General features: G+C 38.3%; 1 protein-coding gene across 1 annotated transcript in view; it reads right to left on the bottom strand.

Moving 5' to 3' along the window:
- The window catches only part of LOC140140570 (uncharacterized), a 102,916-nt gene that overhangs the window by 34,120 nt on the left and 44,227 nt on the right, over positions 1-24,569 (bottom strand). Inside the window, exons 17-31 of the mRNA XM_072162327.1 lie at positions 23,707-23,955; positions 22,694-22,942; positions 22,122-22,373; positions 20,956-21,204; positions 19,398-19,646; positions 18,510-18,758; positions 17,204-17,452; positions 9,413-9,661; positions 8,394-8,645; positions 6,853-7,101; positions 5,388-5,636; positions 4,810-5,058; positions 3,011-3,262; positions 1,118-1,366; positions 49-297 (exon numbers count right to left, since the gene is read on the bottom strand). Coding sequence (XP_072018428.1) covers positions 49-297; positions 1,118-1,366; positions 3,011-3,262; positions 4,810-5,058; positions 5,388-5,636; positions 6,853-7,101; positions 8,394-8,645; positions 9,413-9,661; positions 17,204-17,452; positions 18,510-18,758; positions 19,398-19,646; positions 20,956-21,204; positions 22,122-22,373; positions 22,694-22,942; positions 23,707-23,955 — 3,744 coding nt within the window. The remainder of the gene's footprint in view (positions 1-48; positions 298-1,117; positions 1,367-3,010; positions 3,263-4,809; positions 5,059-5,387; positions 5,637-6,852; positions 7,102-8,393; positions 8,646-9,412; positions 9,662-17,203; positions 17,453-18,509; positions 18,759-19,397; positions 19,647-20,955; positions 21,205-22,121; positions 22,374-22,693; positions 22,943-23,706; positions 23,956-24,569) is intronic.

Here is a 24,569-nt window from a genome sequence, read left to right as displayed (position 1 = left end):
GATGAGAAATTGGAATCCTTTTTCTTAAGTTGCTTTTTATGTCCTTACCCTCAATGACATTCACAGCGAATGTGCAAGAAGCAGTGTTGCCAGATGGATCAACAAAAACGTAAGTGACGTCGGTGCTTCCAACTAAAAAGAAGGTTCCTGGTCTACGGGTTCTTGATTGAAGATTTGCGGTGCCAGAGTTGTCTGTAGCAGTAGGCTCAATCCAGTCGACTTGAGCGGCACCAATGTTGAGGGCAACAGTTTGGGCAACGTCTTCGATACATTGGACAGTAGGTGGAACTCGGTCAACTGTTGAATACAATTCCAAAAAATAAAATTACAATCATTTTGAGGTGTGAGAATCCACTAGGGTTTACAACTATTGCACAATAATTTTTTGTTGTTGTTGAGGTGATGTTGTTGGTTGTTTTTTTCAATGTGGATCTTTTCTGTGTGAGCTAATAATTATCTTAGAACTTTGTGTCCAGATCATGGTATTACGGTGGGCCAAGGGGTGTTAGAGTGAGTCAATGGAGGGGTCCAGGGTGTCTACTATCATAGTGGGTCAAGGGGTGTGGACTGTCATGGTGGATCAAGGGGTGTCAACTGTCATGGTGGGTCAAGGGGTGTCAGGAAGGATCAAGGCATTCCTAGTTTGGACCCATCTAAGATTTATCTACATCAAAAATGAAGCTGCAGCTCATGCATAGTTTTTGAACACCCATGGCGGCACCAGGAATGTTTTTGGGGGGCATCGGGGCAAAGTGAATTTCAGGGGAGGGGGGAAAAAATTTTGCTCAAAATTAACCCAAAGTAGAAAATTTCCTAATTTTTGGTTTTTACTGGAGGCGGAAAGAGTTCTGACCGAGGGGCATTTCCCCCATGCCCCGCCACTGAACACCACTATGGCATAAAATCTAAAGTTAATTTTCAAACAATACAATTTTGTTCCCATTGTCTGTGCTAACATACCTCATTCATATACCACATCCAACTTTCTATCGCAAAATTCTCATCTCCCCAAAATAATATGCAATCATAACCATCACTTATGGCATTTATCAACATTCATACCCATAAAGCATTAAATCCTAAAATATTTAAAAATATTTAAAAATATTGACAATACCTTCAACGACTCCCACTACAAATGTACATTGAGCTTCATTGCCAGATCCATCAACAAATCGGTATGTAACGTCGGTTTCACCGACTAAAAAGAAAGACCCTGGAGCGTGCGATCGTGAAGACAATGAGACTACTCCAGAGTTGTCGATAGCAGTTGGTTCGATCCAGGTGACTGTTGTACCGGCAGAGCCCAAGTCGGTTGTCTCTGTGATGTCTTCAAGGCAGAAGATTTCCGGCATGGTGCTATCAACTGTTGAGGAAAGATGACCGGACTAGTTTTACTCAAAATTTTCAAAGACCTTACATTTCCCCAGGATTACCCAACTACTATCGCAATTTCGCACTATCGGCCAGTATACCCTAATGGCCCAGCTACTGGGCAATCGAGAATTTAAACTCAAAACTGGCCATTATGAACATTTGGCCAATTACACACAGAATATTGTACTCATCTACACATGGCAGCTATTGCACTTGCCCACTTCTGGCACTGAGCAAGTTTTACTCAAATTTTCAAAGACCTTACACATTTCCCCAGGATTACCCAACTACTATCGCAATTTCGCACTATCGGCCAGTATACCCTATTGGCCCAGCTACTGGGCAATCAGGAATTTAAACTCAAAACTGGCCCAAAGTTATGCAAGCATAATGCCAACCGATAAAGTTGTAAAAATCAGTAAATGTCGTCTTGCTTGATTGTAAATGGCTTGATTGTTTTACCTTTTTTTGATTTTGTTATACCTCTCTGAAAAATTCACATGTAGTAAGACTTGTACATGGTCAGGGGATGCATCTTTTCTCTGGCTCCAATATATCGCCCCTCATCTAAAGACTTTGTTGCTTGTTTATTTATTTCAACTTTCTTTATACAGGTAGCTCCTTCAGTGTAAGATTTCACATCACCAAATAATGTCTCTAAACGCCTTCCGTCCCGATGCAGTGTTTTTGCATTTCGGTAAAAGTTGACCAACATTAAATCAATATCAAAAATCAAAAATAAATTGGCAGATTTTGTGCAAAATTTGTGCCAGGTATTAAATGTAGGCTTGAATCCAAGCATCTGCCAAGATTTAAAAAGACTCAGTACTTTTATTCAGATTTTAAATGCATTTCTCAAGACGCCAGTTTCTAGGTAATATTACAAGTGGCGCTATTCTGAAAATTAGGTGAACAAACTTGATAATCTTCGCGGTCCAGTAGTTCAAAAATTCAATGGTCAACTATATATATCTTTTTGTTTGTTTACTTGCTTATTTGTTTATCTTTCAGGAAAATATTACTTCAAAAAATTGAGTCGCTTCAGAAGGTAGGTAGAGCCATTTGAATAGAGCCTATTTTGTACACAAAGTATAGGGAAATTTATTGGTATTGTGATACCGTAAAAGCACTGCTATGATTAACGAACAGTCTTTTGGTTACATTTCACCAAGGGCCAAAATTTATCAACAGCCGTGTCACTGCCCGTCAAATTCTATTTTGAGTTGCCCAAACACTGGCCAAATAAGTTGATGTAAATGCAATTTTGCCAAAATAATGCATTACTGTTGTCTATACAGCCAAATATCAACAACAAAGTGCATCGATTTATAGCGCCTAGTGCATATATATTGTAAGCCCTCAAGGATTAGCTGACTTTGCAAGAATTGCCAATCAACCAAAGTGGCCCATGGCACACCATACCAACCATTTTTGAACAATAATTGGGCACAAACCCTGTGCATACCAAAATAACCATCACAGCCAGGATAAACAAGAAAACCAAGCAGTTCTTTGCCCAGTGCTTAAACTTGTATCGCCAAACATGGATGCCTTGCTGATTGAGCCAACTTGACATTCACTCCAGCCAGAGAATTATGCAGCTAAAGAGTTGCCAGTTCATTTTTGATCTTACCTTCATTAACAAAGACCCTGAAAGTGCAAACTGCAGCATTGTTGGATGGATCAACGAATCGGTAGGTAACTTGAGTAGTGCCGGTGTTGAAGAATGATCCTGGGACACGAGATCTAGACGCCACGGTTACGCTGCCAGAGTTGTCGGTAGCAATTGGTTCGATCCAAGTAACTATGATGCCGCCAGCATTAAGTGGAATGGTCTGGGTGATGTCATCAACGCATTGAGTGACCACAGGTGCTTCTCCATCAACTAGTAGGGAAAATACAAAACAAAAATTATTTAAAAAAACAGCCTATAATGCACAGCAGGAGCAAAATAAATAGCATCTGCATTAATGGCAAAATACATGTAAACTAATATTGTCACAGAGGTATAAGTGTGTTAGTGTTAGACCTGACAGGGAAGTCCTCTTTTGGTCTATACACTAGTGCGCTCTCCTTTTAATCCCAGGATCGTGGGTTCAAGGGTCGTGGGTTTGAGGGTCGTGGGTTCGAGGGTCGTGGGTTCCAGTCCCGGCAGGACTGTTAGTGGCTCGAGAAGGCGGAGGATACTTCTTTGAGCAGTTTGTGACAATATACCGAACTTGGGCAAGTTCAATGGATTTTACCAAAATTGTAAATCCACAATGAGTACCAAAGATGACAAAGTTGATGCATTGATCCGCCATCACACATCTTGCTATGATCAAAACTAGGTTCTCCTGCAAATGCACAAAAGTGCATTTTTGTTTCTCGCTCTTTTCTAGCAGAGTGTCGGAAGGCTTTTGCAAAATGTGCGCTGCAATTAAACGTTTGACAGGCATACGAATCTTGTTTTGAGATTACCGTGCGATCGGCAAATAGTCTGGCCAAAACTACAAATTGCTCACTACATTATAATATCCCCTCCTGGGTTAATCCCCGTCCCATGCCCAGCCCTCGAATTAACCCACAGCACCCATGGCATTTTGCCGTGGGTGCCCATCCCCACTGCCCTCAAAATATGTCCTTTACCCAAGGCAGTCACTTGTCGTGCCCTCTAATGAAGTTGCCGCCGGTGCCCCAGCCCTGCCCCTTCATTATAAAAATCTTCTATCCATGTTTGTGTGTGTTTTCTTCACTTTTGAGAAATTGCCTTGGTGCCCTTCTCAAATTTTCAACAGTTGCCATGATGCCCTCTTGAAATATTACAAAGCTGCCTTGCCTTTTCAGTGAAAATCCAAGGTAATTATCAACTTGCCCTACAAAAGTTGCCGTGCCCTTCAGATCCTTAATTTGAGGGCTGCGCATGCCTGTTATCCCGTCTTCATGTTCTCCACATATATATCTGGTCTATATTACAACTGGTCAGCGATTACTAGCCATGTATGCCGCAAGGGCTATTAATTGGTCAGGGCCTCAAAAAGGGGATATGTGGCAAACCATATCACAGCAGTACTGTCACATTTATAATTGGGCTGACCAGAGTATAGACCACTTGACATGTGACGTCATTGCCCGGCACATTGCTCACAAATTATTTCCATTGTTCTTTGCCTTGCAGTGTGCATATGCATTGTAGTTTGCTCAGGGGCATGTGCATTTTAAATCGGCCACCACATTTCATATAGTACAAGAAATCCATTGAACAATGTAGCGGTTCGTTCACGCATATCAATAGACCAGCCCCTCGCCTTTGTTGATAAACAATGATGTCAAGTGGTCTATACCTTCTAATATGCTATAAAGCAATGTTGATTCATACCCAAGACATTCTAGGTAGTATAATTAAGAGGGGTAAGCCAATCTGCTGGCCAAACATTGCTATGGACAACTCACCTTCTGTAACATCAACAACAAAGATACAAGTTGCACTATTGCCAGATGGGTCGGCAAAGACGTATAGAACTTGAGTGGAGCCTGTGGGGAAGAATTCTCCTGGTGCATGAGATCTGGAGCTGAGGGTTGCTGTGCCAGAGTTGTCGGTAGCACTTGGTTCATTCCAAGTTACTTCGATGCCACCAGCATTTAGAGGAATCACTTGCGAGATATCGTCGATACAGAAAACAAGCGGGGCTTCCTCATCCACTGTTAAAAAACACAATTTACCAAAAATGAATCCTGCTATAAAGATATGGTAGGTTTGCCATGTATAAATGTGTGCATGGTTATGTTTAATATCTTTGATACTTACAAAATTGTAAGTATAGATTCATGTGAAAAATCTGGTTTGCATCGTATGAATTGGTTTTTTCCACACGCAACTCTGGATCATGGCGTTTCAAGTGAAAGTAATTTTACCATTGATGCAAACTTCCAGGAAGATAGATTGGTGTCTTTGAATGAAAACCTATTTCCGATTTGAAACACGAGAAAGTGATCATTTCACCCCACTGGTTTAACATTATGATACGTACCCTCGGTGACAAGAACATTAAAGGTGCATGTAGCAACGTTGCCAGACCCGTCAACAAATTGGTAAGTGACAGAGGTGGATCCAACCACAAAGAATTGTCCTGGTTGACGACTCCTTGATAGCAAATTCACTGTGCCGGAGTTATCGATGGCAGTTGGCTCTGTGTATGTGACCACGACACCGCCGATATTTAGACCAACAGTAGCTGCAACATCCTCGCAGGTCTCGATGACTGGAGGTGTGCTATCAACTGCAATAAAAAATGAACAAATAATGTTGGAAACATTACAACTTGACCTGTTCATACGAGTATGCACTTTACCTTGATTTGGGCAAAACGGAGATTCTCTTTATATCTCCATTTTTGGGGTAAAAAGAAATAAGGGTTGAAACCTATATCCTTCATGCCCAAATGCATCCTTTGCCCATTAATATGTTTTTACCTTATTAGCGTGTAAAGGATAGGGCATTGCCCTTATTTTTTATATAAATGGCTTGGACAAAAAAAAAAGGTTCTACGGGGCAGAGCGACCCAGATCTTGAATTTTTGGTATTTGATTTGTTTTTATTTGTAGCAGTTAAAACAGTTTGGCCTATGTGGATTGGTTTCGGACTGAAAATGTTCAGCAATTGTGTAGCCTCTTCCAAAGAAGAAAATCAGACCGATCGACCCCCATTTGGCTAGTCGGTCCATCTGCCTGTAGAACTGTTTTATTATGCTACTTAAGGGATCGGATATAGCAACATTTGCACAGCATGATTTCTGGAACATGAGAGCACAGACCCATCAAATTGCATTCTGAATTTTTTAATTTGTATATGTGACCCCTCGGCACAACTGAGCCCGAATGTCGCCAGTGCCACTATTGAGATATGCTCCATCGAACTTAACAATAAACAATAGGAAACAAAGGATCTATTGACTGTTTTATTGATTTTTCACTACTTTAATGTCAAGTACTATAGACATGATATACATCATTTTAAAGTTAATTTCAAGCAGAATATTTTGGTTGAATATCTCAAAAATGATGATTGGCGACTTCAGGGCTCAGTTGTGCCGAGGGGTCACATATGACATTTTACAGTCCCCTAAATAAACTCTATAAATCTAATGCTATATACTTATTGTGTATGTAGCAGTATGGGAGGAAAGGTCGTTCATCATTTGAAGATTTACCTTTTGTATTGAAGATATACATTTTTTTCCCAATAAGACCTTATAATTTTAGATAGAAAAGGTCAAAATTGTCAAATGATGGTTTGTCTTTTCCTCCCAGCTATACACACTTTAGGTACATCTCATTTGATTTGTAAAGTTTACTTCTAGGACTGTAAAATGTCAAATACAAATATAAAAAATACAAATAATAATTTGCCATGAAATTTGTATTGTCACAAATTTCACAAAATTCTCTAAATATCTGGCTTTTACCTCTATGCAAATTTAGTATGGAGAACCCTACCTTCAATAACATTAATGGTGAATGTGCAGGTTGCAGAGTTGCCAGATCCATCAACAAATTCATAGGTTACATCAGTGTTGCCAACGTTGAAGAATGATCCTGGTTGACGTGATCTTGAAGACAAGGATACTATACCAGAGTTGTCTGTGGCAGTTGGTTCCTCCCAGGCGACTATTGTACCAGGTGAACCCAATCCTGTAGTTTCGGTGATGTCATTTACGCAGATAATGACTGGCGGAATGGTGTCAACTGACGGGAGAAAGCGACATTTTGAGATATTCATTTAATAGAAGCACAATATTGCAAGTGTCCACTAGTTTTAAAAACAAAGCTTGGCCGAGAAGGTTTTGTACCCCCCCCCCCATGTAATATCATGCAAAGCATTTCAAATGCGTTATATGGCCCGATTTGGTAAAACATTTTGAGATATATCTTAGGTACTGTGAGGATGCTCTTTCCATTGGTGAAATCCTCAAATCGCCATAGTGCACATACTCACATAGTGCTTCATTTTGAAGATAACGGAACCCATCTTTACATTTTTTGTCACTTTTCGTGTATTTCATTTTACCTAATTAGCCAAGACTCTAGAGGGTGCCAGTCGCCAGACAAACCATAATTATTAACACATCAATGATAATACGGCAGAATGATCATCTCAATATAGATCATTTAGATAATTTTTTCATATTAATAGTTTTGCTATGTTTATTTTTACTACGAAGTAAAACAATGTAAAACAATCCAACTTCCTTGAAATGTTTGATTTCAAAATTACTCATCCAAATTAGCCAGATTTTTTGCAAATAAGGTTTACATTTTCCAAGATACTGTTTAATAATACATTTTATTCAAAAAGAAAAACATCAAGTGTTCAAACTTAAAAGCTCTTTCTCAAAACAGCCATTTTCAAGTTGGATCGTTTTACCAAATCAGAGCCGTATAGCCTTGTATTCTCCAATGATTCCATGTCGGACAAACGTAAACTGGCCTCAAAAAGAAACTTGTAATTTTTCACAAGGTCATATCTTAAAATACTCTCCATAAAACTGAACAAAAATTGCACACAAGATTACTTCAATACTCTACTCTAAACACATGTCAGTAACCAAGCAGTTGTCCAACTGACACAACAGCAAAATGCACTGACATGGAACACCTTTCTGGACCAAAATTCACATCCCAACAGATTTCTTTTGTTGGATTCCAATTATTCGCCTGTGAATGTGGTCCCGGAAGCTGTTCCGTGTCAGTGCATTTTACTGTTGTGTCAGTTATCCTGTGTGTAATTTTTGTCCAGGCGAATAATTGGAACCCAACAAAAGAAATCTGTTGGGCTGTGAATTTTGGTCCAGGAAGGGGTTTCATGTCAGTGCATATTGCTGTTGTGTCAGTTGGACAACTGCTTGGTTACTAACATGTATTTAGAGTAGAGTATTGAAGTAATCCTGTGTGCAATTTTTGTTCATTTTTATGGAGAGGATTTTAAGATATGACCTTGTGAAAAATTATAAGTTTCTTTTTGAGGCCAGTTTATATACCTTCAATAACGGCAACATCAAAAGCGCAGATTGCTTCATTGCCAGATCCATCAACAAATCGGTAGGTCACGGTGGTTGTGCCAACCAAAAAGAATGATCCTGGGGCATTGGATCTTTCAGCCAAGGTGACTATGCCAGAGTTATCGGTTGCCGTTGGTGAAGTCCAGGTCACTGTTCGTCCACCAGATCCAAGAGGTGTGGTCTCACCGAGGTCAAGAGGGCAGTCTTGGATGACTGGTGGTAAACCATCAACTATAAACGGAAGGAGATCATTGTTAATGTAAGTGCTGCATAAATAATTAAAGGAGTATTTTGTGATCCTAGCATCCTCTTTTTATGACATTTTTCAGTAGAGATCCACGAAATGGTTATTCCCAAACTTTCAGTTGATTCCGATTTTGCGAGTTATGCATGATTATGTGAATTACACTGCTCCATAGGCCACTGTTGTAATTTCGTTCTGGTATACCAGAACGAAATTCAAATTTGACGAAATTTTTGCTGAACGAAATAATCTGCAAGAAATTTTTGGTACATAAACATTATGTAGTCAGGTTTCCAGTGGTATAAAAAAGTGGGGGGATGAGGTTGTGGATCACGAAATGCCCTTTTAAGTGGTGTAACTCAAAACTATAGTCAACAAGCATCCCTTCATCAAATGATGTTCTCAAGAATTGCATCATAAACAGTACCGCAACTTTAATTGCACAGTACAATACCACATTAAGGCAATTTGGTGGAAAAAATAGTGGTAGTTGGTCAAAACGGGATGCATTTCAATGTTTCTTTTGCTTTCAGAAGCACACAACCTTATAATTTAAAAACGATTCAACTTGGAAATGTACTAGATTTTGCCACATATCCCAAATAAAGAAAAATGCTGTTTGTTGGAAGTTTGCAAAACTTTTTCCATGCTGCTCAGACAACAAATTTATTTTCAGAGTCGCCTGTAGTTTTCCAATTCCTTCCAATAGCAATTGTCCAATTCATGCCCCTACCCTATTCAAGTTCTTCCTTACCTTCTTCAATAGTGATAAAAAAGATGCAATTTGCACTGTTGCCAGACGGATCGGCAAAAACGTAGATAACTTGGGTTGAGCCTGTGGTGAAGAATGCTCCTGGTGCATCAGATCTGGAGCTGAGGCTTACAGAGTTAGAGTTGTCTGTAGCAGATGGTTCATTCCAAGTGACTGTGGTACCACCGGCGCCAAGAGGAATTGTACGCGAGATGTCATCAACACAGACAACGGTTGGGGCTTCATCGTCCACTGTTGGAAAAACATAAGGCGAGTTTTTGTATTAAGGGTGGTTTTAACACTGAAATTATGGAAACTTTTGGGCCTCATAACTGCTAAATTATTGGTCTAAAGTATAAAAAAAAGACTACATATTTAGAATGGCAAAGACTTGATAAATTTATCTGCGAGGTCAAATTTGGGCCAAAATGCTCATTTTTGGAAAATATCCCCATTATCGTGAGAATATTCCAATCAGAGAATTGATTGCGATATTGCCCTGACCGAAATTTGACACAATTTTGACATATGTCAAAATTATGTCAAACAAAAACGATAAGAATTGGGACATTTATTTGACACAAATTTGACATAAATTTGACATATGTCAAATTTGTATAAAAAAATTTGACATATTTTTGACATAGTTCTATGTCAAAAGTGTGTCAAATCACATTTGTGTCAAAATCATGTCAAATATTATTTTGTGTCAAAATTATGTCAAACAGGATCATATTTGACATACTTTTGATATGTCAAATATGTGTCAAAATATATTTGATACATATTTGACATAGTACTTGGTTATGTTAAAATTGTATCAAATCGTGATCATATTTGACACACTGATGTGAATGCAGTGGTGGAGCTGCCGTTGAGGTGAGCCAGCACAGGGAATCCTTTTCTACCCTGTTGCCCAGGTGCATGCACAGCTTCCAGTCAGTGCCAAGTTATTGGAAATCCCACTTGAAAACAAAAAAATGCCACCAAATATTCAGATTTGTGCAAAATTGTGTCAAACAGGATCATATTTGACATACCTCGGTACTTTTGATATGTCAAATTTGTGTCAAAATAAATTTGATACATATTTGACATGTAGTTCTTGGTTATGTCAAAAGTATGCCAGAATGTGATCACATGGCTGCACCACAAAGGTGAGGGGCACGGAGGGGCTTAATTTTCCATTAAGCTTAAGTTTTGCCCAATGAAAACCAAAAATCACTGAAAATATTGATGAAAACATATTAATGACAGAATTGGATGCTTTACGCCCAATATTTATTGATATACTATTTACCCGACTACCTCTCAACCAATATTTTTAAACTTGTAGCTTGACCTGTAAAATATTTTGCGAGTAATTTAATACCAAATTAAAATTCAAATACGGTATGCAAAAACAAACACATGTGACCTTAATACAGATTATTTCACATAAAGTTGTTGTGACCTTAATACAGATTATTTCACATAAAGTTGTTGATCGGTCGGAAAGAGCAATCTGACTTTTTTTGGGGCCAAATAGTGAGAAAAATAGTCTTAAGTTTGCCACTCATGTATTCTAAACAATAATTAGTACGACACATAATTAGTGCGAAGTTTTGACGGATCCATTTGAAATCATGAATCAGAAAAATGGTCTTTAAAGTTAAGTTTTATGTGCATGATCCAGATCTGCATGATCTTTAACAGTCCGAGTCAAAATTAGCAAGGTTCTTTTTTCACATTCTTCTTTGCGTAAAATCTGAATTCTGAACTCCTCATTTTGCATAACTGATATGTACAGCATTTTCTTCTTGATGAGTCGCCATTGATGAGTTGCTATTCCTGCCGCATCGGATCCCTTTTCAATAGCATCTGAAAGCAAATTGAACATAAAGTTACAAATTAAATAAGCTTACACATTTGGTAGTTTTCTGAAACAACTGAAAAAAATATTTGGTGTCATCAACAAGAAATTCAGGATCATCAAGAGTATATGGTTGGGCAGCTATTTCCACATTACTTTTTTAGAAATTAGAATCCATCAGGGAAGAATCCATTACCTGGGATTTTTTCTCCCAGATTGACCCAAAATACATTTTCGAAGCTCTCAAGCATGCCTAGTTCTCAAGTACCGTAACTATTTCTATTAAAGGTATGATAGGCAAACCTTAGTTAACACATTTGCTATACTCATGCAGCCAAATTGGTCCAAAAATACAATACAAATTTTACATACAGCACGGGTATACATAGAAAATTAAAAGAAAAGATTTTTCAAGGAAACCTGCATAAATATGTACGGTGCGTGCGTTATCGCACCGTAATACTTCAATGAATAACAATGCAATAAATGTACTTATCTTACCATTGCTAATTAATATTTATCAGTCCATATGAAACAAGTTTGGTAAATTAGATAGTGTCATTCAGTTTACGCTTTCTCAGATTAGGTGTCCATTTTCAATCTTGCTCCATCACTTGCAAGACATTTTGATATAAATGAATTATAGGGGGAGGGCAAAGATTTTTGGCAGGCCAAAAGGGGGGGGCAAGCATTTTGGCAGGTCGAAAGGGGGGCAAGCAATTTTGGCACAGATATTTTGGGCACCGTTATATATTACGCCCTAAAAAGGCGAGGAAAACATTAAGAACACGCTCAAATATGCAATTTCCAGCTCGCAGCGCCGCATTATATGTTAAGACAATTTAAGGTTTTAAATTAGGGGTCCCCAAAATCTTGTATGTGTAAGGGGGGGGGGGGCAAAGATTTTTTGGCACGTCAAAGGGGGGGGCAAAGGTTTTTTGGCACGGCCAAAGGGGGGGGCAAGCGATTTTGGCAGACCATTTTGATAATTCACCCCCCCCCCCGGTACACATAATTATTGCACCACCCCTAACCTGAGAAAGCGTAAACTGAATGATACTACCTAATTTACCAAACTTGTATCATATATGGACTGATAAATAAAAGCAATGGTAAAAGTACATTTATTACATTGTTATTCATAAGGCAGCCACAGTGATGTGCAGTATAACGTAATAAAAACTAAATAGCTGCCTGATTTATTTGTCATTAAGTTAAAAACACCTACCATGCACAAACTTCAAGCTTTTAGTGCGCGACGGACCCATTTTCCATGCAGAAACGGCTGTAAATAGAGAAACATGCACATGGCAGCTATTATTATAACGTCAAATATGTCTGAAAATAGCTGCCTTTGTGATTAGTTCAAATGGATTTGCATTTTATTGAGTATTGTCTGAGATTTGAAGTACTATAAAAACTTTCACTAAAGGCAGCTATTAATGTGTGTGTATAACTGTATACATAATACAATAGCTGCCAGCCGGACTTTAGCTGCCGGTTGCCTCTGTCCGAACTTTAAGCTCACGTGGACCCCCTTCCCGACCTCCGATTGAATTTAAATTTGGAGGGGATGATTTTCTAGTTAAATGGTACAGTTTGACACTAGGAGCAAAAAATATGGTTGAAATGAGGGGCACTTGATGCACCCTATTAAACTGGTACAGACTACAGTGATACATGTAGTGATGTACTGTAGTAATGTGTATAAGTAGAAGTATAGGTAAGCTTAAAATACATTTTTAAAAAAAAAAAAATGTTGACTGTATACTTACCATGTGCTTTATCCAGTACATACAGCATCCGATGATGCAGTTTAGTCTTAAATTGATTGGTACTCAGTAGCAGCATGAACAGCCAAAACTAAAATCTTACTCCATTGTCCCACCATGCTGCATGCATTCATGATTCACGCCACACTGCAGTGCAGTCATAAGATTCGCTTACTATATAATAGCTCAAGCCTGTCCACCGAATCACACATTGTATATAATGTTCATGACTAGATGATATTGATGCATTCCTCTGTTGGCATGACAGACTGGCTTTAAGCTTTTAAAACGAAAATTGAACCGTTAAAATTCAAATCCACCACCACAAGCTGCCATTTTCTTTTTCTTCTTCTGAATGGAAGTTCCTCCTTTATGTAGGAGCACCGAAACAAGAAATTCCCTTGGTTTAATGGTTAGCTGCATTAGCCCAGTGCATTAATGCCCTGTTAGTAATAGGGGGCTGTCATTTTTTCCCGAATGGGGGTGGGGTCGTGAAAATACTGGGGGGGGGGGTCATAATGTTTATGCCAAAATGGGAGGGGGTCATAATTTATTTACACCAAAAATAGGAGTTAATTAAAATATTTATCATGAAGAGCGCAAAATTTTGTCCATGTTCCGCTCCCTTTCCTGACACTTACTAGGCCTATAAATGTTTTTGCACGCTTCACCCCTTAGTTCAAACAATGGATTGAGTCTGCGTGGGCAGAAGGGGGGGGGGTCATATAAATTTTCACCACGAGATTGTAAAAATTCTGATAGCACATCACTCAGCAAGACGGCTCTTAGGAATGATCCGTTTTCATCTCGAGCTTATAGCTCTAAACTAGTAATGCCATCCTTAAAAATTATGTAAATCATAATGAGTAGGCCCGCCAGCTCTTCCGATGATGCCTCAAAGCAACTTAATTCATGAGACTTCCTGGAGCTGGTCCCTACACGGTCCCTGCCTGACGGGGGGAACTTTATAAGTGAAGGTATGTGCCTACTGGCATCACGAAGTAGGGGCCTATCCGGGGGCCTATCGGTACAAAATATTGGGGGCAGGGGTCATTGGGTATAGATATCAAATAAGGGGTTATTGGCTAGAAAATGTTGAAAAAATTGAGCAAAATTCTATTTCATTGTTCAAAATTTTCCAAATTTCAACACAAATTTGCTGAAATAAGAGAATTTGAAAGTTGCTGCATTATTTTGTGGCATTTTGGTGATACCATTCTAGAAAAAGGGGGTCATTGGGTAGTCAAAAAGAGGGGTCATCGGGTATGACTTTTTCAAAAAAGGGGTCATCGGGTATAGTAGACTTCAAAAGAGGGGCCAATTGACAGGCACATAATACTGTCACTTCTAAAGTTGAGTGCCCCCGCCTGGACACACCAGAAGCATACTGACCGGGACAGGAGGAAGGGGGAACAAGTTTGCTCCATCTGGCTCGAAATACTGGGACAAAATTGCAATGACCAAAAATCGTAATTACTTTGATCTGGCTGCCTCAAAAATGGAGCAAAATCCTATTTCTTGTTCAAAATTGTCCAAATTTCAATGCAAATTTGCTGAAATAAGAGAATTTGAAAGTTGCTGCATTATGTTGTGGCATTTTAGTGATACCATTCTAGAAAAAGGGGGGTCATTGGGTAGTCGCAACTAAAAAAGGGGTCATTGGGTAGCCGCACCTAAAAAGAGGGGTATGACTTTTTGAAAAAAGGAGTCATCGGGTATAGTCAACTTCAAAAGAGGGGCCTATTGACAGGCACATACTATCACTTCTAAAGTTGAGTGCCCCGGCCTGGACACACCAGAAGCATTGGGCACACACTGGGTCACATAATTTAATTTATACAAAAAACATTAAGAGTCCCACGTTACATCGCATGGTAAAAGTGAAAAGAACGATGTTTTAATATAAAATAATTCACTGACGCTTTGTATGCGAAACGTCAGTGAATTATTTTATATTAAAACATTGTTGAACAACACCTTTTTGTTCAGTTTCTTTTCACATTATACAAAGCCTTATATCATGTCAGATCTTGATCTTATGTCTTGATATGTAGTTTCAATAAACCATGATAAACAGTAAATATTCTATGCGGTCATTAAATTCATATTCTCTACTGATCATGATGTTTGATTCTAAAAATTCAATGATGCTAAAAAAAGATAAAACAATGTTTCATTTTACAATGTACATGCATTTGGTCAGTAAAATGTATAAGTTGGATTTGACACAATTTTGACACAATGAAATTATCAACAAAATGGCTAAGTAAAATTTGACACAAATTTGACACAATGAAATTATCATGAAAATGACTAAGTAAAATTTGACACCAATTTGACATACAAAAATTTTTTCTGAGTTGGATTTGACATAATTTTGACACACTGAAATTATCAGGAAAATGACTAAGTAAATTTTGACACAAATTTGACATACAAAAATTTTTAAGTCAAATTTGACACAGATTTGACACAATTTTGACACAAATTTGACCCTCATACTTTTCATTTGAGAATCTAAGTTAAATTTGACATAGTTTTGACATACTTCAATTTTTTTGACACAAATTTGATACAATCAAATATATGTCAAAATCGATTTGACATAGTTTTGATATATCAAATTTGTATCAACATGCCATTTAACATATTTTTGATATACTTTTGATATATATTTGACATAAAAATTTCTGCGTGGGTGAACACTTTATTATGACATTCATATCATTGCTTATACATTTTAAGCTTTATTCATGAAGCACAGATCTTTACAAATTTTACAACACAGATTACAACACGGAAAATAGATTTTAGAAAACGGGTAAACTTCGGACTCTAACATGAACATTGTGGCAAGAACCATCTTTATGAAGTTGGTGTAAAATGCCTGGCCAAAAATAGTTCAAGCTGCAATACCCATTTTTGATGTGCTCAAGCTAAATGAGTCTCTGATGTTGATCAAAATCAAAATTTCAATTCCATTATATGAGCCATTTTCAACTTTATTTTGCTACGGTTCCAGAGATATGGCCATTTTAGTGTTGCTCAGAACAATAAAATACAAAGTTGATTATTATTGGTTATATCTCAAAACCAATATTCCTGACATCCGACTCATTTTTCTCGATTGCATCACATTAAAATCATGCTCCAGACCTATTCCTCCAACCAAATGACGGGCACTGTATTGTAGCATAGCCGAGAGTTGCAATACAAGAAAACCAGTGCCCAAGCCAGGTTGGCATTTATTAAAATGAGAACCTATTTCAATTCACCACCAAGCTATGAAGCTAAAGTGATACTTTGAAGCCACTGGTTAGCCACATAGCATGCATACAACCCTATTTCATTTGACATTAAGATTTCACACCACCAAATAGTATTATACGGTCGTGCGCCCTGAATGCATTTCTCAAGCCTAAAGTAAGCATTAAAATGAGCAGAAATGTGCATAACTTTGGCTAAATTTGGATTGGTCATGATTAGTAATATCAAATCCTGCAAGTGTACCACAGATGGGAGAGATCGAGTATTTTTTAATGATTTTAAGCAGTCGTTCTGTACAGAAACACTGGCATGATTTTGGAGGTAAATTAGGTAATTCCCAGACATCATAGATTTCGAGGGCCAGTCGTAAAAAATAATGACGGTCAACCTATATTTTTTCCCAGTCAGAGGGATCAGGCTAGGGCTAATTTCAACCATCATAGCTGTCGCTAAGAACTGAGTCGCTCTTGAGAAGAAAAAAATGATGTTTTCTTGAGGCGAATTTAGTACATATCTCTATGGGGATTTATTTGGTGGCATGATATCTTAAGGGGTACTACACCCCTGGCCAATTTTGTGCCTATTTTTGCATTTTTCTCAAAAATTATAGCATATTGGTGACAAGTAAGATATGTATATTATAGGGGCAAGGACTACAACTACTGCACTGAAAATTCAGCAACTCAAGGCAAGTAGTTATTGATTTAATGATCAAATATTGGTTTTCCCTCATTTTTGACTGTAACTCCACAACTGTTGTCTGTGCTGAAATAAAACTTCTGGTGCAGTAGTTGTAGTCCTTGCCCCTATAATATACATATCTTACTTGTCACCAATGCGCTATAATTTTTGAGAAAAATGCAAAAATAGGCACAAAATTTTGCAGGGGTGTAGTATACTTACCCTCAGTAACGACAACATTGAAGGTACAGGTAGCTACGTTGCCAGACTCATCAACAAATCGATAGGTTACAGGTGTGCTGCCAACAACAAAGAATTGTCCTGGTTGACGAGTTCTGGATTGCAAATTCACTGTGCCAGAGTTATCGTTAGCAATTGGCTCTGTCCATGTGACGACTACACCACCAATATTTAGACCAATAGTTTCTGCCACATCGTCGCAGTTCTCAATTACTGGAGCCTCATCATCAACTGTAATGGAATAAGAAAAATACATATCGCAAATAAAATACGGACCAATGGCTCAAACAAGCAATTTTGAAATGGCTTGCAGTACTACATACATACACAATTCTTTTATAAAGCGCCGTTACATCTAGACCACAGCACATAAACAAGAGATATGACTTCATTAATTTCTTGAAGACTGGTAATGAGTTTGCAGTATGAAGAATGGTGGGTAAATTGTTCCACAGTGGAGAGATTTGGTATTTAATTTATGTACAGTAAGCCGGGTTGTATCTGAAGCAGAGCCAAGTCCGGTACGCGATTGGTGGTAAGGTGTGAAACAAGAAGCTAGATAACTTGGAGCATGTCCATTTAAGCATTTAAACACATATAGTAGTACTTTGAAATGAATGCATTCTTTCACATGGAGCCAGTGGAGTTGATTTAAAAACGGGAGCCGCGTGATCGCGTTTTGATGCAAAAAAAATTAGGTTTTGCACCCCAACTTTGAAGGCGCCGAAGTCTGTCGATGTCCAATCCTGTTAACATTGTTCATACTGTTTGACCATCCCAATTCAAAGTGACCTTAACAGCCACCTCATTTCCTAAAAGTTGGAACCATGCCACAGAATGTATGATGTATCAAGACTGGTAATTTTACATAAACATTTCCAAAATGTTTGCATTAAATCAATGTTGAAATCATTTCAATGCTGTTCAAATGCTTTAAATTTTGGTTAGCTATAGACAAATCCACCCAGCGAAGTCATGGTCAGGATTTGGTCGGCCATTATCGGGTCCCCGCATGCACCAAACAGGTGTTGTGAGTGCCCAATTGGGTGGATTAAACCCGCTTAAAATTGTGTGATAGAATGCAGTTTAAAATACCCTTCAAGGCCGCATCGTTTCACATTTTGGGTGAGATAGCTAGGTCCCCGTCGACATGGCTATGGCTGCCATTGAGGTGTAGGAATGTGTGAAATTGGATTCGTCTATAAAACCACAAAATGATGTCCAATAAGATGCCCTGGTTCATTGCTTACACCTATTATTTGCATATTGAATGTTAAAATTCACTCGCCTTCAATCACAGTCACATCAAAGGTGCAAGTAGCAACATTGCCAGATCCATCCTGGAATTGGTAGGTGACAGAGGTACTTCCAACCACGAAGAATTGTCCTGGTTGACGTGATCTTGAAACCAAATTCACTATGCCCGAGGAATCTGTGGCAGTTGGCTCTATCCACGTGACGACGACACCACCAATATTAAGACCAACAGTAGCTGCAACATCCTCGCAGTTCTCAATGACTGGAGCCTGATCATCAACTGCAATGGATTAAGAAAAATACGTATCACAAATGATGGCTCGAAACAAGCGATTTTGAAATGGATTGGAATGACCGGCTTGCAGTACCACATGTCCATTCCTGTACACTGTTTATATTATTGTTTGACCATCCAGACTCCCAGGGTTGTAAGAAAAGGTGAACACTGATGGTGCTATCTTAAAATTGTGTTTTCATCTTTACATGGTATATAGACACTAGTGGCATTAAAAACACCAGAAATTTGCAAAAACCTTTTTATCATATGAAATGTAAATAAATTGATAATAATGTAAATACCGCCCTCAATTTGAGCACAAATCTACAGTTTATAGAATAAATATTTTCACACAAAAAGCAGAAGATAGAGAAACAAAAATCTGTTAAAAATAGCTAAAAATATGTATATACCAATGTGATAGCTGTTGGTATACTCCAGGTCTAGGTTTGGACATTATGTTTTGTCAGAAAATTTAATAAATAATTGCATCAATCGTGATTAACTGCTGGAACCGTGCTATAAAATGTATGGTAATTTTACATTTACATTTGGTTAGCTAAAGGACCACAAAATTATACTGAACCAGTCCTTGCTTATTTACAGCTATAATTTGCACATTTGAAATCAAAATTCACTTGCCTTCAATCACAGTCACATCAAAGGTGCAAGTAGCGACATTGCCAGATCCATCCTGGAATTGGTAGGTGACAGAGGTAGTTCCAACAACAAAGAATTGTCCTGGTTGACGTGATCTTGAAATCAAATTCACTATGCCAGAGGAATCTGTGGCAATTGGCTCTGTCCATGTGACGACGACACCACCAACATTAAGACCAACGGTAGCTGCAACATCCTCACAGTTCTCAATGACTGGAGCCTGATCATCAACTGTAATACAATGGAATAGGTGGTATAGCACATGAAATGACTGATGGTTCAAACAAGCAATTGAATACCTGAGTGGAAGAAGGGCCCAACTCCATCAAAACTGTTTTTGAGATATTAAGAAAAAACTTAATATTTGGAAAAGTTTTATAGGCAGAATGTTTTCATCTTCAGGGAAGCTTTAACATTAAAATACAATATTACATACATTCGAAATTATAAATGATGTTTCCATGGTAACGGTGCAGGTCTTAATACCAGCTGGAGTTGGGCCCTTCTTCCACTAATATACCGCAAGTGACAATTCCGTTAGCAGATGTGTTAAAAATAGCTACAGAAACTTGGTAATTATTCATTTACTGCACAAGTAGGAGCATATGTAATATGTTAGCAGGAAAGTTTACTGTAGTGAATAGCAGATTTCATGGATGAACAAAATTCCTCTTTAACCCAATATTTGTGGAAGGGCCCAACTCCATGGAGTTGGGCCTTTCTTCCATAAAAACCATGATTAAGTGTACATGGAAGTCTATTTAGAGAGTGGATTTTGGCTCATCTTTCACACACAAGATAGAATCTGCTGGCAATAAAATGCTGGGTCTAACTCGTTTTTGTAAAAAATTGGGAGTTGTGCCCTTCTTCCACTCAGGTATTCAATTCTAGTCCTATATAAAACTGACACTCGAAAGGCCATATCTCTAGAATGGAACATCCGATTAAGACTATTTAAACGCAAAAATGTTTCATTAAGTCCCAGCCGATAATTTAGGTCTGAATCAGTTTTTAGGGGACATGCCTACTTATAGCTAGGCTTAGGCTTTTTGACCAAAAATGAGCGATTGCAACTGCAAAATGCGAGAAAAAGCGAGATTTATGCTCCAAAATTGGCGAAAATTAAAATTAAATAAATAATATACTGCCCTCTATAGTCAACTCCATAATCAAAACATTTCATGAGCCAGTATGTCCCCCGGACTGCCCAAAAATACACCAAATATTTCCTCATAAATCAGCTTGAAAGGTCTATATACCGACAGGTTTGAGTAGTAAATAAAGATTATTACTTGCCAGAAAATGGACCGTTTTTGTAAACTCGGGCTGGAACATTCAAATTTATGCTTATCCAGTTGTAATGGTTGTTGAATTCTGCATACATCCATCACAGAAACAGATTTTTGTGATAGAAATGAATCTTTTAAAAGCGAGAAAAGCACTAAAAAGCGAGATTCACAGCGTGAAATACGAGATTGCGTTTTCTCTCTAAGCCTACTTATAGCTAGAAACTGCATATTGGAAATACAAATTCACTCACTTTCAGTCACAATCACATTAAAGGTGCAAGTAGCGACATTGCCAGATCCATCCTGGAATCTGTAGGTGACCGAGGTACTTCCAACCACAAAGAATTGTCCTGGTTGACGAGATCTTGAAATCAAATTCACTGTGCCAGAGTTATCAGTAGCAGTTGGCTCTGTCCATGTGACGACGACACCACCAACATTAAGACCAACGGTAGCTGCAACATCCTCACAGTTCTCAATGACTGGATCCGTGCCATCAACTGCAATAAATATGGAAAAATAACATTGGGGACATTTGGATACTTCTTTCCTATCCAGTAATCCACTACTCCCCATTCCAGAAAAATACATAACTAATTTCTGGGGATTTAGTTCTGCCAAATGAAACCTAGCTCAATCCTAATCATTCATTTAGTCCCAACTGGAGATAAAAGAAAAAGTTCACTATTTTACCAATTTCTTTTTCTGCATGTTTTCTGGCAATCTAGTCAAAAATTTTACTCTTTTTTGTGTTGCATTAAATAAATGGTTGGTTATAAGCATGAAACTTGCCTTTTCCAAAAATTAGAATGCATAGTCTTTCGGCTTGATTGTCACAGCATACTAAAAACACCCTAAAAACTCATGTTTTTGGCCCTTATTTCCGAAAATTGACAAAATTTTAAAATTTGACTTATTGCCAGTTAGGTAAATCCTTATCCTTTAGTTAGTCCTATTGTTTCATTTGGCAAAACAGGATATTTTTTTAGTCCCAAAAAATTTGTTCTGTATTTTTCTGGAATAGAGAGTATTACATCGCAATATGATTAATATACCCAAATAAGGCCACCCATCGATTGAGAAATGGGTCTCCATCCGATATCAATATACACCCCCCCTATGGACTCCCACATGGGGCTATAGATTTTAAATGTACCCATTCAGCTAACCTCTCCCAAAATTCATACTCTATTGAGGAAAATTAAGGTTATGTCTTCCATGAGGGTGTATGAATTTCAACTAGAATAGCAGTCCCTACTAATGTCTTGTCATTTTCCTTTTTTCTAACCCGATATATTTCTGCTCTGGACCCATGTGCAAACTGTCAGCCCAGATTTTGTGAGCTGCATTCCAAGTTTCATATATTTTGCAAAAAACATGTCATTCCTGCATATAAATTAACATATCAAGATGGTACCTTCGTTAACAGTAACTGCGAAAGAGCAGATTGCCTCGTTGCCAGATCCATCAACAAATCGGTAGCTCACGGTGGTAGTGCCAACCAAAAAGAATGATCCTGGGGCATTGGATCTTTCTGCCAAGGTGACTACGCCAGAGTTATCAGTTGCTGTTGGTGAAGTCCAGGTGATCGTTCGTCCACCAGTGTTGAGAGGGGTGATCTCGTTGATATTGATGGGGCAATTTTCGATAACTGGAGCTTCATCATCAACTGTTCGAATGAGGAAAATCCATGTAAAAATATTAATGTTAAAGCTATTTTTAGATGAGTTGACTTCTGACGTCAATGCATCATTTTGTTCAGGGCTCATGTTTTCAAAACTTCCGCCACATCACAATAAGGCTATTGAACAGTGTAGTGGTTGCATGGGGTTCACTCAAGCATATTGATATACCAGTCCCTTGCCTTTATTGATAAACACTGAGATCAACTCATCTTTTGGAGCACAAAATTCTGTCCAACAAGAATGATCCGGGTTCATTTCTTAATTACAGCTATTAATTGCATATTGGAAATAAAAATTTACTTGCCTTCAATCACAGTCACATCAAAGGTACAGGTTTCAACATTGCCAGATCCATCCTGGAATTGGTAGGTGACAGAGGTAGTTCCAACCACAAAGAATTGTCCTGGTTGACGTGATCTTGAAACCAAATTCACTGTGCCAGAGTTATCAGTAGCAGTTGGCTCTATCCATGTGACGACGACGCCACCAACATTAAGACCAACAGTAGCTGCAACATCCTCACAGTTCTCAATGACTGGAGCCTGATCATCAACTGCAATGGATTAAGAATAAAAAGTATCGAAAATGAAATGGTGACCGATGGCTCAAACAAGTGATTTTGAAACCGATTGGAACAACAGGCTTGCATTGCATTCATGTTGACATTGCTCATGCTGTTTGACCATCTAGATTCACAGTGATGAACTTGACCGGCACATTTCCTTGATGCTGGAGCCATGCCATAAAATGTATATTTCCAAAATGTTTGCATTAAAGCAATACCCATTTATGGTTAGCAACTATTTTAAACTGTTGCGATTCGGTAGTTCACAGCATCTTGCGATTGGTAGTGAGCTTTGGCAAAAATTGCGTGTAGAAGAATTCAAATATCAGAAATACTTTTGTAGGTCCTGTGGTTCTTGAGTTATGTTGCAGAGGGCTGAAACAACATCACTTTTGTAAGATGTACTATAACTCATTAACAATAAAGCAAGCAAGTTTTCAAAGTATATGATTTGTAGATTGAACTTTTGCAAAACATCAAAGTGTCATTTTTCAATAATATATTGATTTAGATAATGTAAATCAATTTTTGGCCGATTTGACCAACAATACCTAGTCTACCCTTAAGAACCAATGTTGATACCATTTTTGTAACAAACATTATCTCTGAACCATTTCAGTGCTGTTAACTGAAAATGCTCTTCAATATTGAATTCTGGGAAGCTATAGGACCACAAAATTCTGTCCAACTGGCCCTGGTTCATTTCTTAATTACAGCTATAATTTGCTTATTGGAAATAAAAATTCACTTGCCTTCAATCACAGTCACATCAAAGGTGCAAGTAGCGACGTTGCCAGATCCATCCTGGAATTGGTAGGTGACAGAGGTAGTTCCAACCACAAAGAATTGTCCTGGTTGACGAGATCTTGAAACCAAATTCACTATACCCGAGGAATCGGTGGCAGTTGGTTCTGTCCATGTGACGACGACACCACCAACATTAAGACCAACAGTAGCTGCTACATCCTCGCAGTTCTCAATGACTGGAGCCTGATCATCAACTGCAATGGATTAAGAATGAAAAGTATTGTAAATGAAATGGTGAACGATGGCTCAAACAAGTGATTTTGAAACCGATTGGAGCAACAGGCTTGCAGTGCATTCATGTTGACATTGCTCATAATGTTGACTATCTGATGTACGAAGTAATTACGAGTCAATGAACCTTCATGTTTAAAAATGTATTTGCTCTATGTTCTATTTTACATATTTTCTTAAAAAGTCTGGATATTTCAATCCTTGTAAAAAGTTTTCTACAATCCAGGAAAATAGTTGGCACACTTGCACTAAATAGAAATGCGTGCCCTATCAAAATTGGAGAGGCGAGTGAAACATGCATGCAAAATATGTGAAGTACAGACTCCCCCCCCCCTATATCTCACCCTTCCCCACTCCCCATCTTTCAATGTTGGAGGCTCTCACAGACCTGTTGACAACATGGCTTGGTCCAACATTGAATTAGGGGAGCGGGGGCAGAGAAATACAAGACGGGCAAAGTGTGCCAACCTTTTTTTCCTGGATTGTAGAGTATAGATTGACCATATAGTAATGAGTGAGTGATGAGTGTACATGGGGGCGTAGTGTATGGGTGAGGGTGTGCAAGTTTGATGGGATG

This window comes from Amphiura filiformis, chromosome 19 (assembly GCF_039555335.1).
Source record: "Amphiura filiformis chromosome 19, Afil_fr2py, whole genome shotgun sequence".
Classification (NCBI taxonomy): domain Eukaryota; kingdom Metazoa; phylum Echinodermata; class Ophiuroidea; order Amphilepidida; family Amphiuridae; genus Amphiura; species Amphiura filiformis.
Note: the sequence above shows the minus strand (reverse complement) of the source record. Positions and strands in the feature narration are given on the sequence as shown.